This window comes from Periplaneta americana, chromosome 1, assembly GCF_040183065.1.
Source record: "Periplaneta americana isolate PAMFEO1 chromosome 1, P.americana_PAMFEO1_priV1, whole genome shotgun sequence".
In the NCBI taxonomy this organism is placed as follows: Eukaryota; Metazoa; Arthropoda; class Insecta; order Blattodea; family Blattidae; genus Periplaneta; species Periplaneta americana.
The window spans coordinates 213,235,377-213,260,735 of NC_091117.1; the positions used below are offsets into that span (position 1 = coordinate 213,235,377).

Sequence of the window (25,359 nt, forward strand, 5' to 3'; positions counted from 1 at the left end):
AAAAATTCACCGATTTTACGAAAGCTTAAATATTTAAACCCCATTTTCTCAAAAGTAACTTAAGTGCCCTTTACTTATGACCCCCTCAATTTAAATGCACTCTCTATATTGTATGATAACATCAATAATTAATATGCTAAATAAAGTAGACATTACATAACGAACATAGCCGCCTGAAATGTTGAGTTTTTGAAAAAAAAAAATGTTACTACTCTACTGTATTTTGATAAATTCCGTAAAAGTGATGATCAAACTGAAAATCGTAATATCGTATTTCCCTACAACATAAATGGATACACTACTTTTCTCTCCTCCTATACCTAGTAAAATGATTTGTTTACATATTGCACTAGTAACATCAAACTCCTGTAATGGAAGGGGGAAACAGTGTTTCCGAGTATAGCCAGGTTAATGTTAAAAATGTTGGTAAAAATAAAGTGACGTCCCTGTATAATCAGCAAAACATAAAAAAAGTCTGAATCCAAGTTAAATTGCAACACAATACTGAATGTAGTCTTATATAAGATATGTCAAAAGCTCTTTCGTCTTTGATCTAACACGTTGCTTCCATCATTTCTTTCTCGATTATTATTACCCGATATTCTTACAAAGATTTCCAATCTAACTCGCCAGCTTCTCCGATTTCCAGTCATATTAAACATGAGAACGTAGCCATCAGGTTCGTTGTAGGAGGCTGCATACGACGCACTGGTCAGAAGAAGAGGGGTTTCATATATCTCAACCAATCAGCTGACAGGACTCTGTTTATTTAAAGATGGTGCACGGAGCTCTGTAAGACCATGTGCCGTCTAGCTCTTCACGTATACTGTGTGTCTTCGGAGACAATTTTTGACAACATGGTATCTTTAAATTTGCTCACTTCGCATCGCGGTGCCGTTTTGTTTTTTCTTCTGCTGCCATCTGCCTTATCTGTGCCATATTACGACTCCACCAGCGTGGATGGCGGTGAGTGATCTTGATTTTATTATTTAAGTAGTGCATAAAATAATAACTATATTTTGAAATTATGATGGTTGCTACTTCAGTATTTATTATTATTGTTAGAAATCATCATTGAAACTCCTGAACTTCAACTTCCTGAATATATAATGTCAAGTTTTATTGTTGTGTTTCTAGAATAGTTCGGAGTTCCATAAAAATTAACTTTTAATTCATTAGTGGCGGTTTATAGATCACATTTACCATTTGAATATTCATATTTATAACCATTAGAATAATATTTAGCTTCGTAAAAAAATATGAAATGACTTACAATTTCATTCGCGGACGGAAAAGTTAACGGTAATGATTATAGTGAAATATATTTGTAAATATGTATCGAATATGAAATATAAACACGTAATTACAATAATTAATATAGCGATTAAACTTTGATATCCTACCATACCACATCCGGGAGGAAAAACGTTTTCAAATAATTGAAAATAACCTCAAAATTGTAATACATCACTCTAGAATCTAGATACGCTATGTGGTCACTGCGGAAGTTGTACAGGCAACTTAATAGGTAGCAGTATCTTATAGCAGCGTTTCTCAAACTTTTTTGAAGTGGGGACCACTTTTTTAAGTCAGAACAGTTCCGCGGACCACCTTACTCTTGTTCCCTTCGAAAGCAAATTTATCATTTTTGTAGCATATTTTAAAATAGAATTTATTTATTATACTCCAATTTTACAAAGAACCCTATTTTACCTGAGATAGGTATGTTAGGGTTTTAAAATAGAATTAATTAAATAAAATTAATTAAACTAAGTTAATTTTATATTAGTATTAACTAATTAAGCTAATGTTAATAGAAGAAAATTCATTTCTATGTCTTTAATAATTCAAAGCTATTAGAGTTTGGATAATCTTTAACTTGTTAACTAAAAAAAAAAAAATAAATAAATGTTGGTACTCACATTAATAAGTTGGATGAGCCTGCCGATTCTTGCACAGTTGTTCTATATTTGGATGTATGCTGGTAAGCTTAAGTCGGAGATTGTCACATACATCGAGCCGATTTCGGTAGCCTACTTTGTTTTTATTAGAGTTAGTAATGAAAACCCTTTCTCACACAGATACGTAGAAACAAACTGAATTATAATCTGTAAAGCACCATTGTACAGTTCACTATATTCTCTTTTTACTTGTGATAAGGTCCAGAAATTAACCATACCTTCCGCTTAGAATTTCATTTTAAGTCCGGTCTCATTCGAGAGTTCAATTCTCTTTCACTCAATGAAAGTTTGTTATTTTCAATATCGCAATGAAAGGGATCACGAACCCATGAAAATTCGTCATATTTACTTGGAAAATAAGTTTCAAATTGTGACTTCAGAGTTTCGAAATGCGAACATATGTCATTGCATAATTATTTTCCAATAACGAAATCATTTTCAAACAAAAAAGACTCTAGGGTTGGAAATAGTGAAAAAAACCTCTGTTTTACGGAACTAACCCACAAACCAAGTTTCCTCTCGAACATCTTTATTTTCTCATTAGCCGTAACCGTGCGCTCCGCTGCACCCGTTGGAAATAAATATAAAGTAATTACATAATTAAAATAGGAAATTTTATCCAGGGAACATTCGTGTTTGATAGAAGGATAAATCGTTTAATATGTTACTTAATTTAAATTGTATTTAAAATATTAAAATGCGATCATTTTGATCCAGAGACCACTCATTTGGTGCAATGACAATTCCTTTAACACGTTTCTTAATTGTTATTACCAATTATTTTTGGAAAAGCGAAAATTAACAGAAAAATTTTGGCTACAGATTTATTATTATGTTTATATTATATTATATTATATTATGAAAAAGTGTGTTGATAACGGATGTACTCGAATTAGAAAGTTTTTAATTTGTTGTGGGAGCTCTTGAATCTCAGGAGGAACAACTTTTACAACAGTGCAACATAATCTGCTTGGCTCATTACCCAATTTTTTGCATTGCATTTATTGCATATGTATTTTATGTATTTTAACACGATTCAATTGAGCATAGTTAAAATTTGAATTATAAAATAATGGATTGCTAAGCTAACATACTATTACTGCATACTAAATCAATACACTCTCGTTGTTCGTTAATTCTCTGAGATAAAAATGAATATGTTCATAAACATTATTATAAGAAATACAGGAAATGAATATACAGAATAACCTATCAAGTTAGAAGCTATTTTAATCTTACCTGTCCTCAATTCACTCACAAGTTACTGTAATAACATTATAGCATTATGTCCATCCAGAGAAACTACACTTTCCAATGATGAAATAATAATTAATTATACAAATCGGTTAATTTAGCTTCCGATATTACTTCATACAAACACAGAAACATTGTCTGTAGGCTATGTTTCATAGCTTTCGATTGTTGTGTCCAAGGCCCCTTATAGACGAAGTCATTTGTTTTTTATTTCAATACACCGCCTTAGATGGCAGTTATTTTAATTTAAAAACTCATTTATCTCATTAAATATCAGTCCTATCAAAATTTTTGAGTGAATAAAACTTATCAGAAATCATTTTTAAAGAAACTTTTGTTATGTAACATATTTCACAAAAATCAATAATAAGCGAGATATTTCGATTTATTTAATTCAGACCCCCTTATAACCCCCCTTTTAAATAACGTATTTTGAATGCCATATAGCCTATAATCTAAGTTACAACGAACTTAATTTATATGCCAATTTTCATCGAAATCGGTTCAGCCATTATCGCGTGAAAAGGTAATAAACATACATACATACAGACAGACAGACAGACAGACAGACAGACAGACAGACAGACATACAAACAAAAATTTCAAAAAAGCGATTTTCGGTTTCAGGATGGTTAATTATATTTGTTAGTACCAATTATTTTTGGAAAATCGAAAATTACCAGAAAATTTTCGGCTACAGATTTATTATTAGTATAGATGTGCATTGAGAACAGTCAAAGAATTACCTTGTAGAGTGAAATTTAGTTCGTTTAGTTTTGAGAATACATCTGGAAGATATGCCAATGTACTTAGCCACATATCATCAGCTGATGTGCAGGGAAAAGATGTCGAGAAACACCACGTTCATAGTGCTTCAAATCCCTTTTTTGTTGCTGAGAGTAGAGTGGGAAGTCAGTAGACAGGTAGGGTAATAATTTTCATAAAATGTCAGTACTGGGAGAAGAAGTGAAAGGTGATTGCCATGTGTCATTTCCTAATTTTGAGATTTTCAGTTATAGTGTGAAACGTAATTCGTTTGAATTTTATTTTTTCTTCTGTCCTTTTTGAAGGACCACAAGGACAGACCTCGAAGACCACAGGTGGTCCGCGGGCCATAGTTTGAGAAACGCTGGTATACAACATTCAATACTGGATAATTAGCAAAGCAACATCTTTATCACGACTTGTTGCTTGTGGGCCATCCCAAAGCTTACAGCGAGTCCTTGCATACTCGGCCAGTCAAGGCTTATTCTCATAAATAAAAACAAATAACAATAGCTGATAGGCTTACATTATCTCAGTTATAACAACCTGACAAAATAATTACCAGATGAAATTATAAAGTACTTAAATTTAAAATACGATCATTTATTCCAGGGAGAATTCGTTTTCTGGTTGAGGTTTTCTACGGGGTTTTCCCTCAACTCACTAAGAGCAAATGCTGGGTAACTTTCGGCGCTGGACCCTGGACTCATTTCACTGGCATTACCACCTTCATTTCATTCAGATGCTAGATAATCACAGCAGTTGATAAAGCGTTGTAAAATAAACCAAATTAAAAAAGATGTCTACGATTCTTTAAGGGAACTGGGTAGTGATACTGTGCGATTAAAAAATTTCAATACAAGAGTTTAGTTGAATATTTCTAGGCTTCTAGTGCTCAGAAAGGAATAAAAATTTCCAGGCTTATGCAATCAATCATTCTGAATTCAGTGGTATAAAAGACAACTAATTTGTTTCGTATCCAAGTGCAAAAGAAAGGCCCTAACTGATAACCTGTTTTCCAACTTTGCTAGGTGTACCTCATTCTTCAGGTGCACATTACTTGCTACAATCTTCACTCATATAGGCTACCTTGTATTTTTTTAAGTTATCCAGTATTGTGTATTGTAAATTCCAAAGCAAAATTTAGTTAAATATTTCACCCCTAGTGAAACAGAAAAAAATATTGAATTTTGTTTAAAATTTTTTACAATTTTTTCAATGCATATACATTTTTTTCTCGTGTCATGTGTGTGACATTCTTAAAACCGTAGGTCTACAATGTAGACCACAGACTGCAGAAAACACTGTAAAAATTTCATGTAAATTGATTCAGTAATTTCAGAGAAAAATGCACTAAGTTTGAAAATGTCAACTTATGAAAAACTGTATATAAAAAAAAGAATGTATGAATTACATGCACCGCCAAATTTAAAGAGGTCATTTAAAAGGCTTATCTGCAGAAATACCCTCCACAATATTTATATTGTTTTAAAGACCATTTTTATAATTTATTTTAAAACACAAAATAAAAAATCGGATTTTTGACCCCTAATCACTACCTGGTTCCCTTAAAACATGGTAATAAATTAATATTACGTATATTCACATGGAATTTAAAATACACTAAAGAAACAATAAGTACTATTTACTTCAAATAACAGCAATTTGATTGATTGCAAGCTATATACAGTAGTTTATTACTTCCCTTATTAAAGTGTTGCTACGAGGACAAAGTGATACAAAATAATTAAATTTAGTCAATTTACCAATAAAAGTAAAGTGTAGATCGTAATCGATGGGAACAATTTCTTAAATACGTGCAATAATAATCATTTCGTTGTGCCAGATCTGAAAGTGTTAAATTTTAACAGTGGTCCATAAATTTGGTTTTATGCAATCCTAGCATTAAAACACGCTTGTTATGACGCCATACATCGTCCACAATTGGTATAATTCTGGCACTGGTGCCAGAAAAGGTTACCTAGCAACTAGTATTCCATGACGTCATCACCGCCTTCATAACACAATTTTATGCTCGACCATGCCGAAATGTAGTAATTATACACCTCGCTTGCGCTCGTTTCATAAATATCCATACTCGATTCTTAATTACTATCATTATAGGCTCGTTGCATAATGTACTATTATACATACTAGGTTCAAAAAGTTCCCGGAATTTGCTAGTATCATAGAAACAACGTACCTTAAACACTATTCTACAGCATTCCTTTCAAAATAGTTGCCTTCCGCAACAACACACTTTTGCCAACGCGTGTAGAGTTCCTGGAAGCAGGCCTGAAAGCCATTTTGTGAAACCCATCTTAGTGCTCTCGCCGCGTTTGCGATAACCTCTTCAGCATTGAATCTCCGTCCTTTCAGATGACTTTTCAGACGGGGAAACAGAAAGTAATCAGGTGGTGAGAGATCAGGAGAGTATATGGTGGGTGATCCAAAGCAGTTATGTTGTGCCTGGCAAGAAAATTCTTTACAATAATTGCGCGATGAGCAGGTGCATTGTCATGCATAAGGAACCAGTTGTTTTCTACCCACTTTTCTGGAAGTTTCCTTCTCACTGCGTCCCGGAGGATTTCTACATACAATTCTTTCATTACAGTACGACCTTCTGGAATGAACTCATGGTGGATGAGACCCTGAGAGTCGAAGAAAACTTCCAACATAACTTTGCCTTTGGAAGTGTCCCTAGGAAATTTTTGCTTCCGAGGAGATGTTTTCGATTTCCACTCAGATGACTGTCGTTTAGGGACTGGGTCGTACAAGCAGCACCAAGTTTCATCACCAGCAATAATTTTGTTTAAGAAATCATCATCTTCATCAGCCATACTGATCATGTCCCCAGCAAGAGTCATTCTTGTTTCTTTCTGTTCTGCCGACAACATTTTCGGAACTAACTTCTGAGACACGTAATGCATGTTGAGATACTTGTGAAGAACACTGTGTACACTTCCGACTGATATTCCGACCTCTGCTGTTATCTCTTTTATGTTTTACGTCGGTCGTCCCTAACAACATTATGCACACACTGAGCGATTGCTTCATTTGTTGCAGTTGTTGGTCGGCCGCTGCGTACGTCATCTTTGATGCTATCGCGGCCACCAGAAAAGTGTTTATGCCAGGCATATACTTGAGTTTTTTTCAATGCTGCTTCGCCATATGCTTCTTCCAACAATCTTAATGTCTCTGCAGGAGTTTTGTGTAACAAAACACAGAACTTGATGTTTGTACGTTGCTCTGTGGACATAATTACAAAATGCGACGAACAAACAAAACACTATGATAAACAATTGCCTACAACTCAAAACCATCAATTGCCATTATCAACAAACTTTAAGGAAATGACATCATGAATGTTACCAACAAAACAAATGTATAATATCCCTTGTTATATATTAATACGAAAAATGGTGGTAAAATTCCGGGAACTTTTTGAACCCAGTAGTAGAACGGACCTGTAAGAAAAAGCTTAAAAACAACAACAAAGTAACATTGTCTTAGAAACGGTTACTTAGCAACCATGCAATATACGAGTATTACATTATATCCAGTAGGGCTACTCATTCTCGACTACTTCATAGCATTACATTTTGTAAATTTATAACAGTTTTTTTTTACATATTTTAATGCTAGAATAGCATAAAACGTCGTATGTAACACGTCTATAATCCTCATTATAAACACTCGTTAAAATCGGCGCGTTCGCTTACGCCCACGCCTGCCATAATTACCAACATTACCCCGTGTACACTAGTTACATAAATTATTATTTTATTGGAAGTCATATATTTAGCAGTTATTGGTGCATTAATTTTATATTAACTTGAGTGACAATGACAGGTATTCGTAAGTCTTCTACCCCCTGAGAAATAAAAAAGATCCCAACATTGGTCGCACTATACATTGCTGCACTGTATGGAGGTGATAAGAAGAGACGGAGACTCAATTTTATTTTGCTGTTAATAATTTTCTGATCGTAGTTTGTTGAAGTACGAGTACATACAATCTAGTAATTAAAAGATACGATTATTCATTTTGTTTTGTCACAGTACTTGTATGCTAAGTTACGCTAATTTCACCTAGCGACAATTTTTTTTTATCATGAGTGCTGTTTTTGAGAAAACATACGAGAATTTCGGTCAAGGAATTTTACCTAGCTGGTACGAAAATTCATATTTCAAAATACGACAACACTGATTCAAAACAATTCGGGCCATATTCATAGACATTCTTAGCGCGGGCTTCCGGTGGATGATCAGCGAACTAACGTTCTTCGTATTCATAAACTAGTGTTAGCGATATATTATATGAATCCTGTACAAGTAATCAGTCGATAGCCGGGGCTAGTTTAGCAAGCTCGCAGCGCGGGCTAGCGAAATGTCTATGCATAGCACCCTTCGCGTTTAGTGACGGATTATCGTAAATTGCAGCATGTCGACTTTCAACTATCATTTTCACAAGAAGTGGTAGGAACAATATTTCTGTGTCAAAGAGGAAAGTAAAGTCAGGTGCCTCATTTGTATAAAAGAGTTAACGCATTGCTTTTGTTTTGGTATTGAGAGATATTTTCTGAAATACCATTACAGAGATTACGGCAGACACACTTTTCCAGGTTGACAATTTTTGCACCCGAGTTAATGGCAGTCTTTGGCTCCATATACAGGGTGAACCGTAAGTAATGTCGTAATTTCAGGAAGTTATTCTTTGTTTAAAAATATTTTGCTCGTTTTTGCTTCCTTTTCGAGATAAAATTGTTTTATATGGAACATTTCATAGTGCACTGCTGTGGAATAACGGTTAGCACGCCTGACCGTGTAACGAGCGGGCCCGGGTTCAAATCCTGGTTGGGAGAAGTTACCTGTTTGAAGTTTTTTCCGGGATTTGCCTCAACCCAATAAGAACAAATGCTGAGTAACGTTCGGCGTTGAATACTGTATTCATTTCGCTGGCATTATCACCTTAACGTCATTCAGACGCTATATAACCATAGCAGTTGAGAAATCATCGTAAAATAACCACTTAAAACATTCCATAGCGTGTTTTGTGAAAGCCATTCATTAAAATCCCAATATTCCCAGTCAATTTAAGGGAGCAATTCATTCATTCATTCATTCATTCATTCATTCATTCATTCATTCATTCATTCATTCATTCATTCATTCATTCATTCATTCATTCATTCATTCATTCATTCATTCATTCATTCACTCATTCATAGTCTTCTGCCCAAGGGCGGTCCCTTCATTGTAAACCCGGCATTTCCTTTGTTTTCTATATTCCACCTTCATAAGAGAGCAATATATTATGATAAATGATTGAATGAATTTTTTTTCACTCCCACTGCCGTAAGTATGCTGTAATTAGCTAGTTTTCAGGGAAGTAAATGGATTTTATCGTGATAATGTTGGTTGCTATTGACGACGTGACGTAAGTCACATTGCTTCTCTAGGGAAGTAAGTGAAAATATGTTTCATTCAACAATAACATAGCAACAAACAAAATCTATATATATATATATATATATATATATATATATATATATATATATAATTTGAACTGGTAATGGAAATTACGGGAAAACGGCTGAACGGATTTTAATAAGTGACCCCTCATTTTCATGCCTGGCATCCAAAGTTTTTCGGAAAAATAGTAATCTTTAGTGAAATGTCAATTTTCCTACATAATTTTCCTATTTTCCAAAATCCATCTGTTGTCAGTTTTGAGAACTAATTTTATTGAATTACGGCCGACTTGATTGAATTTCAGAACAAAACACACACTACAGTAAACAATAGGCTATTACACGAAGGCCATGACCTGCAGGATTGCCGACATATTTAGAGCTCAATTCAATTTGTTATTAAAAACTGATTCTGCAGTGTATAATTTTCTGAGTACAGCTGTGTATTGGATATTCAAATCTACGAAACCTGAAGTGGTTTGATGACAATATTACCATTAGAAATTAAATATTATTATAGTTAATATCATGATGCGTCTATTTTTCATTAATTGTACATAATATTGATGCTATATTGATGACATGAAAGTGAAACGTTTTGAGGTTATGTAAGTAAATGTAGAGAATATCTTAATTTAGATCTTCATTTCTATAATTTACTGAGTGGCTGCTATATATAAAAATACAAAACTTAAGTAAGATAATAATATTGTTATTAAAAATCAAATATTTTTGTGCTTATTAACCCAGTGGGGTTGGGTCTTTTTCATATACTTAATGGCGGTGTAGTGTAGATATTGATATGTGTCATTGTCTGCAGTATTGGCTCGAAAGAGTGCAAAAATTACAGTTCCTAAGGAAAGATAAAAAAGTATTACTTACTGATAAAATAAGATGCCTAGAAAAATTTGTAGTCTCCAGATCATTTCAGCAAGATCTCTTAGTAAGATAAAATGATTTTACGCTCTACATTTCAAGTTCTACATGCAGCAGCTATACGAAAATGCTATTGTTCGAAAGCTTAGCAAACCTGACTTTTCTTAACTTTTGCCTACAATCCACAATGACCTGAAATAGCTACTTCTATCGCCCTGACATTGATACTTGCGTTTTCGCGTTGAAACTCAAAAACTGAAGTTGGATAGGTTCAAGAAAAAGTAGGCCTATTTGGCCTAAAAAATCCATTCAGAGGGAGTATGTTTCATTATTATGGAAGCAAATAACTATCAAAAAGACAAGTATTCTTCATTGAAAATAAATCTAAAAAATTTTTATTTGAACGTCTAACGAACTTAGTTTGCAGCAGCATTTGCTGCACAAGCCACTAGTAATACTCTAAAGTCAACGATTCACCCAACAGTTCTGGTACTAAATCATGTAAAATTATTAAAATTATGTTTTTATTATGTAAAATGTGGGAGTTCCGGCCATGGACGGCGATCCTTACCTTAATCCTTTCATATGTGTGAGTGAATGCTGTAATGTCTTAAATGTTTGTGTTGTATCAAAGGTGATACTGGCATTGAGCTGATCTCACATCCGGGGAGGCCCTCCATGTCCTTGTGTGGTTAAAAAAGTATGTATGTGATCCGATAGAATAATTCCTCTCCGGACAGGTCGCGGCCCTGTAAGGCCCGGGTGGCGTGGGTCGTGTAAATGAACGTAAAAGTGAGAGGTTAAACTAAGATATAGAAAAAAGAAAGAAAGAAAGAAAGAAAGAAAGAAAGATAGAAAATGTGGGAGTGGAAAAAACCTTACATGTCATTGGTGTGTTAAGTAGAATTTGCTAGAGTGGACTGCTTAATTGCAGATCTCGCTACCGCAAGAGCGCAAACTCGTCCTCCACTAGTAAAGACTATTTACCTCCATTAATACATAAATAACTATTAATTTTGTCCTTTAAAAATACAGAAAAAAATAGTACAACAACGTGAAAAGACAATGGCTGAAATAAAGAAAATGTGTAAAGATAGAGATATGTGGAAGAAATGTAGGGAGAGAGGTGAACCCGACGCCTAACAGCATCAGGGATTGGAAGAAGAAGAAGAAAAATGCAGAAATTTGATCCGAACAAACAGAAATAATTGAATGTAACTTTTCGTTCTGAAAAGGAATTTTACAATGTTACATTTGTTCAGATCAAATCTGCACATTTAAAGGATAAAACTAAAATTCTTTTTGAATGATTTATTATTAAAGATACACTGCTCTCCTAAATTGGCTGATCATATTGGGAATTAAATCAACGCGTCTATCAAAACACGCTGTGAAATGTTTGATGTAAAACAATGCTATCTCGGAAAGGTAGCAAAAACAAGCTTCATACAATGCCACAATCCACACAAAGCACTTCACTAGTCTCTTCCTTAGTTCTTTCTCCAGAAGTCCGCAGAAGATGCTCCTTTTCTATTAAAAGCTTCCTTTGTCATTGTTATTCTCCTTTTGACTTCCTGGTTACAGCTCATATTACTGCTTACTGTACACTCCGAGTATTTGAAGCTGTCCACTTTTTCCACTGCCTCGTTTTTAATTGGCATGTTTACCTTCTTTATTTTTCTTCCGAATGTAAACTATGTACTATGTAATTTACGCGGCAAATCCTTCCTGTATATTAACTGCTCACTCTTCCACTACGTGTAGATTTTCATTAGCACAATACACAGAAATACATCGGCTAGTCCATCGCTGAGGAGTAAGGGTTAGCGTGCCTGACCCTAAAACGAGCGGACTCGAGTTCAAATCCTTGTTGAGACAAGTTATAATAATAATAATAATAATAATAATAATAATAATAATAATAATAATAATAATAATATGTTTATTTATTCTGGCGAAGTTTTGTGGGTGAGGTTTTTCTGGGGGTTTCCCTTAACCCATTGAGAGGAAAGGCTGGATAGCTTTCGGCGCTTGACCCTGGACTCATTTCGCTGGCATTATCACCTTTATCTTATCTATACTAATAATAAATCTGTAGCCGAAATTTTTCTGGTAATTTTCGATTTTTCAAAATTAATTGGTCCTAACATATATAATTAACCGCCCTGAAACCGAAAATCGCTTTTTTGAAATTTTTGTTTGTATATCTGTCTGTCTGTCTGTCTGGATGTTTGTTACCTTTTCACGCGATAATGGCTGAACCGATTTCGATGAAAACTGGAATATAAATTAAGTTTGTTGTAACTTAGAATTTAGGCTATATGGCATTCAAAATATTTTATTTAAAAGGGGGGTTATAAGGGGGCTTGAATTAAATAAATCGAAATATCTCCCTTATTATTAATTTTCATGAAAAATATTACATAACAAAAGTTTCTTTAAAAATAATTTCCGATAAGTTTTATTCTATGCAAAATTTTGATAGGACTGATATTTAATGAGATAAATGAGTTCCAAAATTACAATAACAACATAATCTACAGAAACATAGTCTACAGAGAATGTTTCTGTGTTTGTATGAAGTATTATCGAAAGCTAAATTATCCGATTCGTATAATTAATTATTAATTCACCATTGGAAAGTGTAGTTTCTCTAGATGGACATAATGCTATAATGTTATTACAGTAACTTCTGAGTGAATCGAGGACAGGTAAGATTAAAATAGCTTCTTATGCACAGAAAACTTGATAGGCTATTCTGTACATTCGTTCCCTGTATTTCCTAAAATAATTTTTATGACCAAATGAGTGGTCTCTGGATCAAAATGATCGCATTTTAATTTTTCAAATACAATTTAAATTAAGTAACATAATAAACGATTTATCCTTCTATCAAACACGAATGTTCCCTGGATCAAATGTCCTATTTTAATTATGTAATTACTTTATATTTATTTCTAACGGGTGCAAGCGGAGCGCACGGGTACGGCTAGTTATTTTAATATGAAAATATCGACCAATAAAACAAAAGCGATGGCATTTATTGGATCTCATCCAATAAGAGTGAAATTGGTTGTAGATAACAAAATAATAGAACAAATCAACACTTTTACATACTTAGATTGTTCAATAACATATGGCAAAAAATGTGAAATCGAGGAAAAATTAAATAAATTCAACTATTTTTGTGGAACAATACGTAGAATACTGGGGAAGAAAGTGAGAAAGGAAACATTAATCAAATATTACAAAGTAATGGCAATTCCATCCCTGCTATACGGCTGCGAATCTTGGGTTCTAAAGAAAAAAGAAGAAAGAAGAATTGAAGCAGGTGAAGTGAAATTTCTTAGATATGTTGCGGGTTATACACTATTGGACAAAAAAAGAAATGAAGATATATTGGAAAAGAATTAAAAATAGATAGTATAATTCAACTTATTAAAGAATGTCAACATAATTGGAAAGAACATGTAAATAGAATGCCAACAACAAGTATAACGAGAGCAGCCGTGAATTATAATCCATCAGGAAGGAGATCATTAGGAAGACCAGTAAAACGTTGGCGAGATCAATTTTAATGGAGGAGGAACAGGCCGAAAGGCCTACACCTTGAAGAAGAAGAAGAAGAAGAAGAAGAAGATGATGATGATGATGATCTTATTCAGATGCTAGAAAACTATAGCAGTTGATAAAGCGTCGTAAAATAACAAAACTGTAATAGTACATTATGCAACGAGCCTATAATGAAGGTAATTAAGAAGTGAGTATGGATATTTATGAAACGAGCGCAAGCGAGTTTCATAATTTTCATACGAGCTTCTTAATTACCATTATAGGCGAGTTTAATACGACTTTTTATGCTCGACCATATTTCTAACTTGATATTATTAATTTTAATTGTATCTGACCTTCAGCAATGTTCCGTATGTTGTGAGATGTGCGCAGACGCGAAAGTATTGATTTTTTCCGAGGAACAGATATCCACATTGACCTTGCTAGGCCATAAGAACCTACAGAGATAACATTGAAATTAAATTAGACATTGAAAAAACAAGATGACAAATTGAATTTATTTCAATATTATTTACAATTAACGCTAATTATTATAGTAACAGAACATAACCTTCTGCGACAGTATTGGATTTCCAGCCTCCGTGACTTTTCGCTACTTCTCTTTCGATTGCATATCCGAGAATAATCGATACTTGCGGTTTTATAACGGTAGAAAGTTGACCTGTCATTGGCTGAACAGTTGTAACCTGAGTCGTCATTGGCTGAAAGACGTGACCTTTAATGAGTAGGTGTACTTTAATGACATACATTAAAGTTCTGCTACCAGGTGTATAATTAGTACGTTTCGGCATGGTCGAGCATAAAAAAAATATATCATTTAACACTACCGGTAACCTTATATTTAAAAAAAGACTTCACCAGACGAAACAGTTACATTTTGAAACGCTTATCTTTTTCCACACGTTTGCAAAAACCACTCAGAAAATCGAGATCGTCTATCTGCATCGTCATTCATTGCACTGAGCAATCTCGGAATGTACGCCTTCCACTTCTCACGACGCAACATGCAGTGCACGATGGATTTACAGGTGTTAAATCTCAAGAGAGCATTGCCTTGACATACAGACTTCTTCGGGAATTTTGTGAATGTCCGCAACAATGACGCTGCATCTTTACGTAATCTTGCAATTTTGTTGTTCTCCATGTAGGTGGTGCTATTCCAAATTCAATTCTTCACGTCGTTGTAGCTCATTCACATTCCCTGTTTTCAATAGCATGCTGCTCAAACGAAAAATGCGGCTCTGTTATTTTTGCTTACATTGTTGTGGTGCCTTCTGGCGGAATTGAGCGTTACTACGAAACAAACTAATTATCACAATTAATTTTTATTTGTAACATTAACACTCAAAGCGTGAGTACTTTATACAGAATGAATCAAAAGTCTGGAACCATATAAATATCTTCCATATGCTCGATTTTCGATTACTATAGGTATTACCAGTATTTATAAGACCAAATGCCAGTGACACGTTCGATTCTAGCCTTCACCTATCTCAAAAGCCGCCATTTTGAGTGCAACTTTGAAATTTTAAGTGGAAAGGGTGTCATGTAGGTACTCAAACTCATGTGAAAGTTTCTGAGAAAAACAATGGTGCAATCTGTTTTGAGATATCTGTAATCGTTTTCAAATTATTTAAAGGTAACTGTCATAATGACACAAATATTAGTGTTACTGCATCTGCAGATTTTTGTAACATGGTACAGTACTAAGGAGGCTTTGGAAAAGGTATTTTTATGCAATTCTGGTAATTAACTTTTCCTCCTTTACTGGTTGCTTAACCTGTGACAGTTTCAATGCATTGTTGTGATTATTTGAAGCTTTCCTATAACAAATTTCTTGATTTTCGTGATGATATCGAAAGAGGAAAGAATTGATATCATTTTTCATTCTGGTAGGCTAAGTCACAGAATTGTTGCAGCAGACTGGACGAACAGTTCCCTTGACATTGGATTGGTCTACATGGACCAGTAGAATGGCCGGCCAGGTCTCCAGATTTAACACCCCTTGATTTTTTTTTCAATATGGTGAATCAAGTGCAAAGTGAAGGACGAGAAATTTAAAAACTGCAGAAAATTAGCCATATGTGCACATGTATATGTCCCTATTGTTAAACTAAGCAGCAATCTCAGAAATATAAATTTATATGCACTATAAAAATACATTTTATTTGATATAAAATAAATTTTATTGTAAGAATCGTCAGTTTCGCATTTATATCATATTTTAGTACAAATTTCGCATTTTGAGTATATTCCTCATTTTATCGCATATTAGACATGAATCAAAAAGGGATATAGAGGTCGAGAAAAATAAAAATACAAAAAACAGCTTTTACAGTCATTTAGAATTTTCTTGCTCTTGCGAAAAATAACCATCCCTACTTATGAATATTATCTTTTTATATTTTTGTTCTTCCATAACACAATTTGTAGGCTGTCGCCTAAAGCACGAGATGCTAATTTTCTGCAAGTCGAAGCTGTTATAGCTTGATTGAATTATATTCTACGTTGTGATAAGGGAAAGCTAACTCAGCTGTAGTAACGCGTTTATCCTCTTTAGAAGGAACTTTGTTATTTGGGTGCTATTATCAATCCGTCTAGCAAACTTTAATGTAGAGCCGTTGACAGATTCTATTTTACATCACTCTCTCCTCCAAGAGCAACTGGAAATTCCCCTTTACAGATAACACATTCGACTTTAAAGGACCAGTTTTTGACGAGGCTAAGTCAATAGTAGATTGTTTCCTGCATCTATAAAATAAATAGACACAAAGTCTCTTTGTGTTACTATGGGAATAATCATCTATATATATAATTTTAACTGGTAATGGAAATTAAGGGAAAACGGCTGAACAGATTTTAATAAATGACCCCTCATTTTGAAGCTTGGAACTCAAAGTTTTTCAGAAAAATAGTAGTTTTCAGTGAAATGTCAATTTTTCAACATAATTTTCCTGTTTTCCAAAATCCATCTGTTGTCAGTTTTGAGAACTAGCTAATTGCATTTCAGAATAAAACAAAACACACACTACAGTAAACAATATTACACGAAGGCCATGATCTGCAAGAATGCTGACATATTTAGAGCTCAAATTAAATTGGTTATTAAAAACTTCACTTACTAAAAATAATTTACAGGTTCGATTCTGTGGTGTGTAATTTTCTGCGTACAGCTGTGTATTGGATATTAAAAATTACAAAACTTGAGGTGGTTTGATTACATTATTACCATTAGAAATGAAATATTATTGTAGTTAATGCCATGATGTGACTATTTTTCATTAATTATATATATTAATGCTATACTGATGATATGAAAGTGAAATGTTTTGGGGTTATATAAGTAAATGTAGATTTTGATTTCTATATTTTACTGAGTGGCTGCTATATAGTATATATAGTATATGTTACTAAAGCTATAAAACTGACGTAAGATAATAATATTATTAAAAATAAAATATTTTTATAGTTATTAATCAAGTGGGGTTGGGCCTTTTTCATATATTTAATGGCGGTGTGGTGTAGATATTTATATGCGTGGTTCTCTTCAGTATTGGCTCGAGAGAGAGTATCTTTCATTATTATGGAAGCAAATAACTTTCAGAATGTGTGGTATTCTTCATTGAAAATAAATCTGAAAAATGTTTATTTGAACGTCTAATGAACTTAGTTTGCAGCATTTGCTGCACAAGCCACTAGTTCACTCTAATGTCAACACGTCACATATTAACAAATAGGTACTACATGCAACACAGAATCACCAAGAGATCAGAATCGCAAAGGTACGTAGCATAAACCAGAATAACAACCACGCTCTCGTTCGAGAATTAACAATAATTCAATTATTCTAAAATTTTGTATATAATCTTGTCATTCTACAGGGTGATCCGTTTGAGTATGGATAAAATAAAAATACCGTAAAACATTTCCTACTGAACTTTACTTGTTGAAACTTTGTGCATACAAGACTGAAAGATGGGAGATTCCTCAGAGGTCAACATGATCCCCATTGCACACCCTGCACAACTCATAACGGTGATGCAATTCAGCCCATGTCTGTTGTAACATAAGAGGAGTGATTTGCTGAAAAGCTTGAGTAATTTTTAATCTCAGATCATCAGTGTTCCTGGTTTCTGTGAATAGACAATGACTTTAACAAAACCCTACACGAAGAAGTCAGGAGGGGTTAGATCTGGGGAGTTTGGGGACCAACCCAAGAGATAGCTGCTTCTCGTACTGGGTTTCGCCTGCGATCTCCTGCGTGTTTTTTTTAACACTGTTTCTACAATTAATGTTCGATACCACAACATTATGAAATCGTATTCAGATGCATTACTCACACCATACTCACGTCGAAATTTCCTTTGAACTCTAAACACTCTCAAATTCAGCATACCAAAGAATACATTGTGTCTGCTGTGCTGGCATTATCACTTTCATTTCATTCAGACGCTAGATAACCGTAGCAGTTGATAAAGCGTTGTAAAATAATCAATTAAGAAAAATAACCAACTGAAAAGGAGAAAGCTATCGTTTCACTTGTGGAGGAATTTTTAGGATAACATGCCTCGGGAATCGAACTTTGTGTACCCAGAATATGAAGCTAGTTCATTCATTTACGTATTTACAGATTTGAAGGAGGGAAAGCAAAACCTTTTTCCAAATCGCGTAGGATTCAACTTAGTGGTTGCTATGGAGTAACTACGAAATATCTGGAGAGTAAACATTATACATTTTCTCAGTGAAGCATAGAGTAGAAAATGTTGCACGTTAGACTTAAAATAAAGATTGTACGATAATATCCTAAACCGGGCTGTAAACCATCCTGACTGACTCTTAGTTCGTACGGAAGTCAGTCTGTGAAAACAACATTACAGCTCTTGGAACGCTGCTTACTGCCGCAAAATGATTCTTATCATCTATAAGGTTAGGAAACTCTCCGTTATATCTCTGAAAGAGGTTTAATTTGTTTTTCATTTCAACTACACGTCCATTCAGCGTGTAATATAGGACAGGACATTTATAAACTGTTGAATAGGGTAAGATCTTAAAGTATTTGATAACATTTAAAATGAGTACATGTTCCAGAAGCCTCCAGGAGCAGCTAAAAGTGACTAAAGAAATACCAAGAACGCCTCGACCTAAGTTTGTATGGATTGAACACCGAACATCTTAAATTAAATTCGACGTAAAGAGAAGATAATATTCTATTTCTTGCCTAGAAGTTAAAACACGAGGACATCTAGGCCTAATCTATTTTTGCAAGTTTCACACAAATGTCGATCTATCAATTTGAGTTCGCTGGATGGATGGTAATGAACGATACAACATGATCAATAGAGGAACAGAATAATCAACAGTGACGATTTAAGTAAGATATAAGTAAACCAGTTCTATCGGTTCTCTCATGTTAATGGTCGACTGCTAAAATCGATTGTTCACTTAACGGCAAAAAGAATAGGCCGATTCTTGGTCGATACGAAAGCTAAGTTCTATCGCGCGGTTCACTCGTGTAAACGCACTGCACTGCAAGGCATTACTGTTGTGGCTCTTCATTGAAAATCATCCATCTACAATTTAGTCAACCTCGTCAGCTGTGTGGTCCAGTGGTAAAACGTCTGACATCCGTTCCAGAGGTTCTGAGTTGGCTTCCCGGTACAGCGATATTAATTTTATTTTAGTTTTTAATTACTTTATTAGTTTAAATGTGAAATAGAATTTGTTTATAAACTTCGTTATGTCTGCCTTGCAAAATTATTATTGCCCATCACTTGTGGGCTATTAATAGGCGAGACCTGGTCTGTATAAACAAAAATACTTATTTCACATCCTAAAAAAACCGGATGCATATCAAACATAAATAAATAATTAAACAAGATGGGAACTAGTATCTCGTCCACAAACCACCTGTCGACCTGGCTGGCGAGTTGGTATAGCGCTGGATTTCTATGCCCAAGGTTACGGGTTCGATCCCGGGACCAGGTTGATGGCATTTAAGTGTGCTTAAATGCGACAGGCTCATGTCAGTAGATTTACTGGCATGTAAAAGAACTCCTGCGGGACAAAATTCCGCCACATCCGGCGACGCTGATATAACCTCTGCAGTTGCGAGCGTCGTTAAATAAAACATAACTTTTTAACATTTTAACAAACCACCTGCTTCAACAACTGCCCTTATTCTGCGCGGCATGGAGTCCACAAGATTATGGAACAGGTCTGAATTAATGTCCACCTCTTCCCACGCATCTAGAACTCTGTCCCACAATTCCTCAGGTGTCCGAACGGTGGTTGTTCAGCCCAACTTGAGCGTAGGATCCGTTTGACTGCAGCGCACAAATTTTTAATCGTATTCATATCTGGTGATTTTGGAGGCCAGTCGACCAGGTCGACAACAGGTCTCCTCGTAAACCATCTTTGAATCCGGTTGGCGGTGTGTACCGGGTGATTATTCTGCTGGAAGAAAAGTGTTCCTTCTGGATATCGTTCTCGGGCGGAAGAGATCATTACATTTTCCAAAATGTGTTCGTAGACTTTTACCGTAAACCGACCGTGGATGCTTTCCAGAAGTCCTGCCCCATCGTATGACATCCACCGCCAACACGCGACCCTCACGCAACCCGACCTGTTACGTCGTATCGGTGGCCATTCATACGATAAACTAGGGCAGGACCATCGTTGCTACTGGAGACCATTACCTCGTCGGAGAGAATGGCATTTCTCCAATGGAAGTCCTGTCGGAGAGTAGCATACGCTAGACGGCGCACGGCGTGCTCTATCGTCAAATGTTCTCTCCTCACAGCTCGACGACACCGTATGCCACCTCTCTAAGAAGTATCCTCACGGTATGTGGGGAATCTGGAAAGTTGGACGCCATCTTGAGTTGAGAGGCAGTTCTAAAGGGGTGGTTCTCAATTTCTCTCAATAACATGGCTTCCTCTTCCCTTGTAGAGATGCGCGGCCGAACAGGAATGGGACGATTCACAACTTCACCATTCTCGATAAAAAAAATTTAGCCCACCGCTTAGCAGTTGACAATGGGACTCCAATCTCTCTGGCCGCAATCGACGCCGAATAAACTACGCGAACCAGGGCAGTGACCTCTCTCTGCCATCTACAAGCGTTATTACGAGACAAAACGTTTTATTAACAGACAGGAGTATTCCTTGGTAGAGAGAGGAAGGTTTATTATAGGCCTATGTTAGAGTTTGGACATATAATATATGTCGCCACATAAATATAGATTTGCGAGACATATACTGTGGCAAATTTGTCATTAAAAAAAGAAGATTCTCGGCGATTCGAACTTCAAGCTACTATCGTTATCTTGTTTAATAGACACATGCCGTAACGACTTACGCTACTGTGACTGTTAATGCAGTTTCGGCATAATAAGGGGTTTTCCTCTTCATATTCGCCTCGGTTGATTTTATTTTATTTTATTGGGTTATTTTACGACGCTGTATCAACATCTCAGGTTATTTAGCGTCTGAATGAAATGAAGGTGATAATGCCGGTGCTGATACGTTTAAATAAGAAATAAGTTAACCATTCAGTCGGTTGTCTCGTGTTAATGGTCGGCTGCTGAAATCGATTGTACACAGGAATCAGTCTATGTAGTTACGTGGTAATATGATAAACAATTTTATTAGAATATGATACGTTTACGTAAGTGTCAGTCGTATGTTGTTGCGTGGTAATATGATAAATATTTAGAATTTGATATGTTTAAGTAAGATATAATAAGTTCTATTAGTTCTCTCTTGTTACGGTCGACTGCTGAAATCGATTGTACGCAGGAATCAGTCGTATGTCGTTACATATTAATACGATAAACATTTAGAATTTGACACGTTTAAGTAAGATTCAGTCGTATGTAGTTGCGTGGTAATTTGATAAACATTTAGAATTTTATACGTTTAAGTAAGATAGAAGTTAAACAGTTCTATCGGTTCTCTCGTGTTAATGATCGACTGCTGAAGTCGATTGTACACAGGGATCAGTCGTATGTAGTTGCGTGGTAATTTGATAAACATTTAGAATTTGATACGTTTAAGTAAGATAGAAGTTAAACAGTTCTATCGGTTCTCTCGTGTTAATGATCGACTGCTGAAGTCGATTGTACACAGGGATCAGTCGTATGTAGTTGCGTGGTAATTTGATAAACATTTAGAATTTGATACGTTTAAGTAAGATAGAAGTTAAACAGTTCTATCGGTTCTCTCTTGTTAATGATCGACTGCTGAAGTCGATTGTACACAGGGATCAGTCGTATGTAGTTGCGTGGTAATTTGATAAACATTTAGAATTTGATACGTTTAAGTAAGATAGAAGTTAAACAGTTCTATCGGTTCTCTCGTGTTAATGATCGACTGCTGAAGTCGATTGTACACAGGGATTAGTCGTATGTAGTTACGTGGTAATTTGATAAACATTTAGAATTTTGTACGTTTAAGTAAGATAGAAGTTAAACAGTTCTATCGGTTCTCTCGTGTTAATGATCGACTGCTGAAGTCGATTGTACACAGGGATCAGTCGTATGTAGTTGCGTGGTAATTTGATAAACATTTAGAATTTGATACGTTTAAGTAAGATAGAAGTTAAACAGTTCTATCGGTTCTCTCGTGTTAATGATCGACTGCTGAAGTCGATTGTACACAGGGACCAGTCGTATGTAGTTGCGTGGTAATTTGATAAACATTTAGAATTTGATACGTTTAAGTAAGATAGAAGTTAAACAGTTCTATCGGTTCTCTCGTGTTAATGATCGACTGCTGAAGTCGATTGTACACAGGGATCAGTCGTATGTAGTTGCGTGGTAATTTGATAAACATTTAGAATTTGATACGTTTAAGTAAGATAGAAGTTAAACAGTTCTATCGGTTCTCTCGTGTTAATGATCGACTGCTGAAGTCGATTGTACACAGGGACCAGTCGTATGTAGTTGCGTGGTAATTTGATAAACATTTAGAATTTGATACGTTTAAGTAAGATAGAAGTTAAACAGTTCTATCGGTTCTCTCGTGTTAATGATCGACTGCTGAAGTCGATTGTACACAGGGACCAGTCGTATGTAGTTGCGTGGTAATTTGATAAACATTTAGAATTTGATACGTTTAAGTAAGATAGAAGTTAAACAGTTCTATCGGTTCTCTCGTGTTAATGATCGACTGCTGAAGTCGATTGTACACAGGGATCAGTCGTATGTAGTTGCGTGGTAATTTGATAAACATTTAGAATTTGATACGTTTAAGTAAGATAGAAGTTAAACAGTTCTATCGGTTCTCTCGTGTTAATGATCGACTGCTGAAGTCGATTGTACACAGGGACCAGTCGTATGTAGTTGCGTGGTAATTTGATAAACATTTAGAATTTGATACGTTTAAGTAAGATAGAAGTTAAACAGTTCTATCGGTTCTCTCGTGTTAATGATCGACTGCTGAAGTCGATTGTACCCAAGGATCAGTCGTATGTAGTTGCGTGGTAATTTGATAAACATTTAGAATCTGATACGTTTAAGTAAGATAGAAGTTAAACAGTTCTATCGGTTCTCTCGTGTTAATGATCGACTGCTGAAGTCGATTGTACACAGGGATCAGTCGTATGTAGTTGCGTGGTAATTTGATAAACATTTAGAATTTGATACGTTTAAGTAAGATAGAAGTTAAACAGTTCTATCGGTTCTCTCGTGTTAATGATCGACTGCTGAAGTCGATTGTACACAGGGATCAGTCGTATGTAGTTGCGTGGTAATTTGATAAACATTTAGAATTTGATACGTTTAAGTAAGATAGAAGTTAAACAGTTCTATCGGTTCTCTCGTGTTAATGATCGACTGCTGAAGTCGATTGTACACAGGGACCAGTCGTATGTAGTTGCGTGGTAATTTGATAAACATTTAGAATTTGATACGTTTAAGTAAGATAGAAGTTAAACAGTTCTATCGGTTATCTCGTGTTAATGATCGACTGCTGAAGTCGATTGTACACAGGGATCAGTCGTATGTAGTTGCGTGGTAATTTGATAAACATTTAGAATTTGATACGTTTAAGTAAGATAGAAGTTAAACAGTTCTATCGGTTCTCTCGTGTTAATGATCGACTGCTGAAGTCGATTGTACACAGGGACCAGTCGTATGTAGTTGCGTGGTAATTTGATAAACATTTAGAATTTGATACGTTTAAGTAAGATAGAAGTTAAACAGTTCTATCGGTTATCTCGTGTTAATGATCGACTGCTGAAGTCGATTGTACACAGGGATCAGTCGTATGTAGTTGCGTGGTAATTTGATAAACATTTAGAATTTGATACGTTTAAGTAAGATAGAAGTTAAACAGTTCTATCGGTTCTCTCGTGTTAATGATCGACTGCTGAAGTCGATTGTACACAGGGATCAGTCGTATGTAGTTGCGTGGTAATTTGATAAACATTTAGAATTTGATACGTTTAAGTAAGATAGAAGTTAAACAGTTCTATCGGTTCTCTCGTGTTAATGATCGACTGCTGAAGTCGATTGTACACAGGGACCAGTCGTATGTAGTTGCGTGGTAATTTGATAAACATTTAGAATTTGATACGTTTAAGTAAGATAGAAGTTAAACAGTTCTATCGGTTATCTCGTGTTAATGATCGACTGCTGAAGTCGATTGTACACAGGGATCAGTCGTATGTAGTTGCGTGGTAATTTGATAAACATTTAGAATTTGATACGTTTAAGTAAGATAGAAGTTAAACAGTTCTATCGGTTCTCTCGTGTTAATGATCGACTGCTGAAGTCGATTGTACACAGGGACCAGTCGTATGTAGTTGCGTGGTAATTTGATAAACATTTAGAATTTGATACGTTTAAGTAAGATAGAAGTTAAACAGTTCTATCGGTTATCTCGTGTTAATGATCGACTGCTGAAGTCGATTGTACACAGGGATCAGTCGTATGTAGTTGCGTGGTAATTTGATAAACATTTAGAATTTGATACGTTTAAGTAAGATAGAAGTTAAACAGTTCTATCGGTTATCTCGTGTTAATGATCGACTGCTGAAGTCGATTGTACACAGGGATCAGTCGTATGTAGTTGCGTGGTAATTTGATAAACATTTAGAATTTGATACGTTTAAGTAAGATAGAAGTTAAACAGTTCTATCGGTTATCTCGTGTTAATGATCGACTGCTGAAGTCGATTGTACACAGGGATCAGTCGTATGTAGTTGCGTGGTAATTTGATAAACATTTAGAATTTGATACGTTTAAGTAAGATAGAAGTTAAACAGTTCTATCGGTTCTCTCGTGTTAATGATCGACTGCTGAAGTCGATTGTACACAGGGACCAGTCGTATGTAGTTGCGTGGTAATTTGATAAACATTTAGAATTTGATACGTTTAAGTAAGATAGAAGTTAAACAGTTCTATCGGTTCTCTCGTGTTAATGATCGACTGCTGAAGTCGATTGTACACAGGGACCA

General features: G+C 35.1%; 1 protein-coding gene across 1 annotated transcript in view; it reads left to right on the plus strand.

The window, feature by feature from the left end:
* Positions 1 to 777: 777 nt before the first annotated feature.
* The window catches only part of LOC138707932 (uncharacterized), a 49,106-nt gene continuing 24,524 nt past the window's right edge, over positions 778 to 25,359 (plus strand). The window contains exon 1 of the mRNA XM_069838001.1: positions 778 to 966. Coding sequence (XP_069694102.1) covers positions 801 to 966 — 166 coding nt within the window. The 5' untranslated portion in view covers positions 778 to 800. The remainder of the gene's footprint in view (positions 967 to 25,359) is intronic.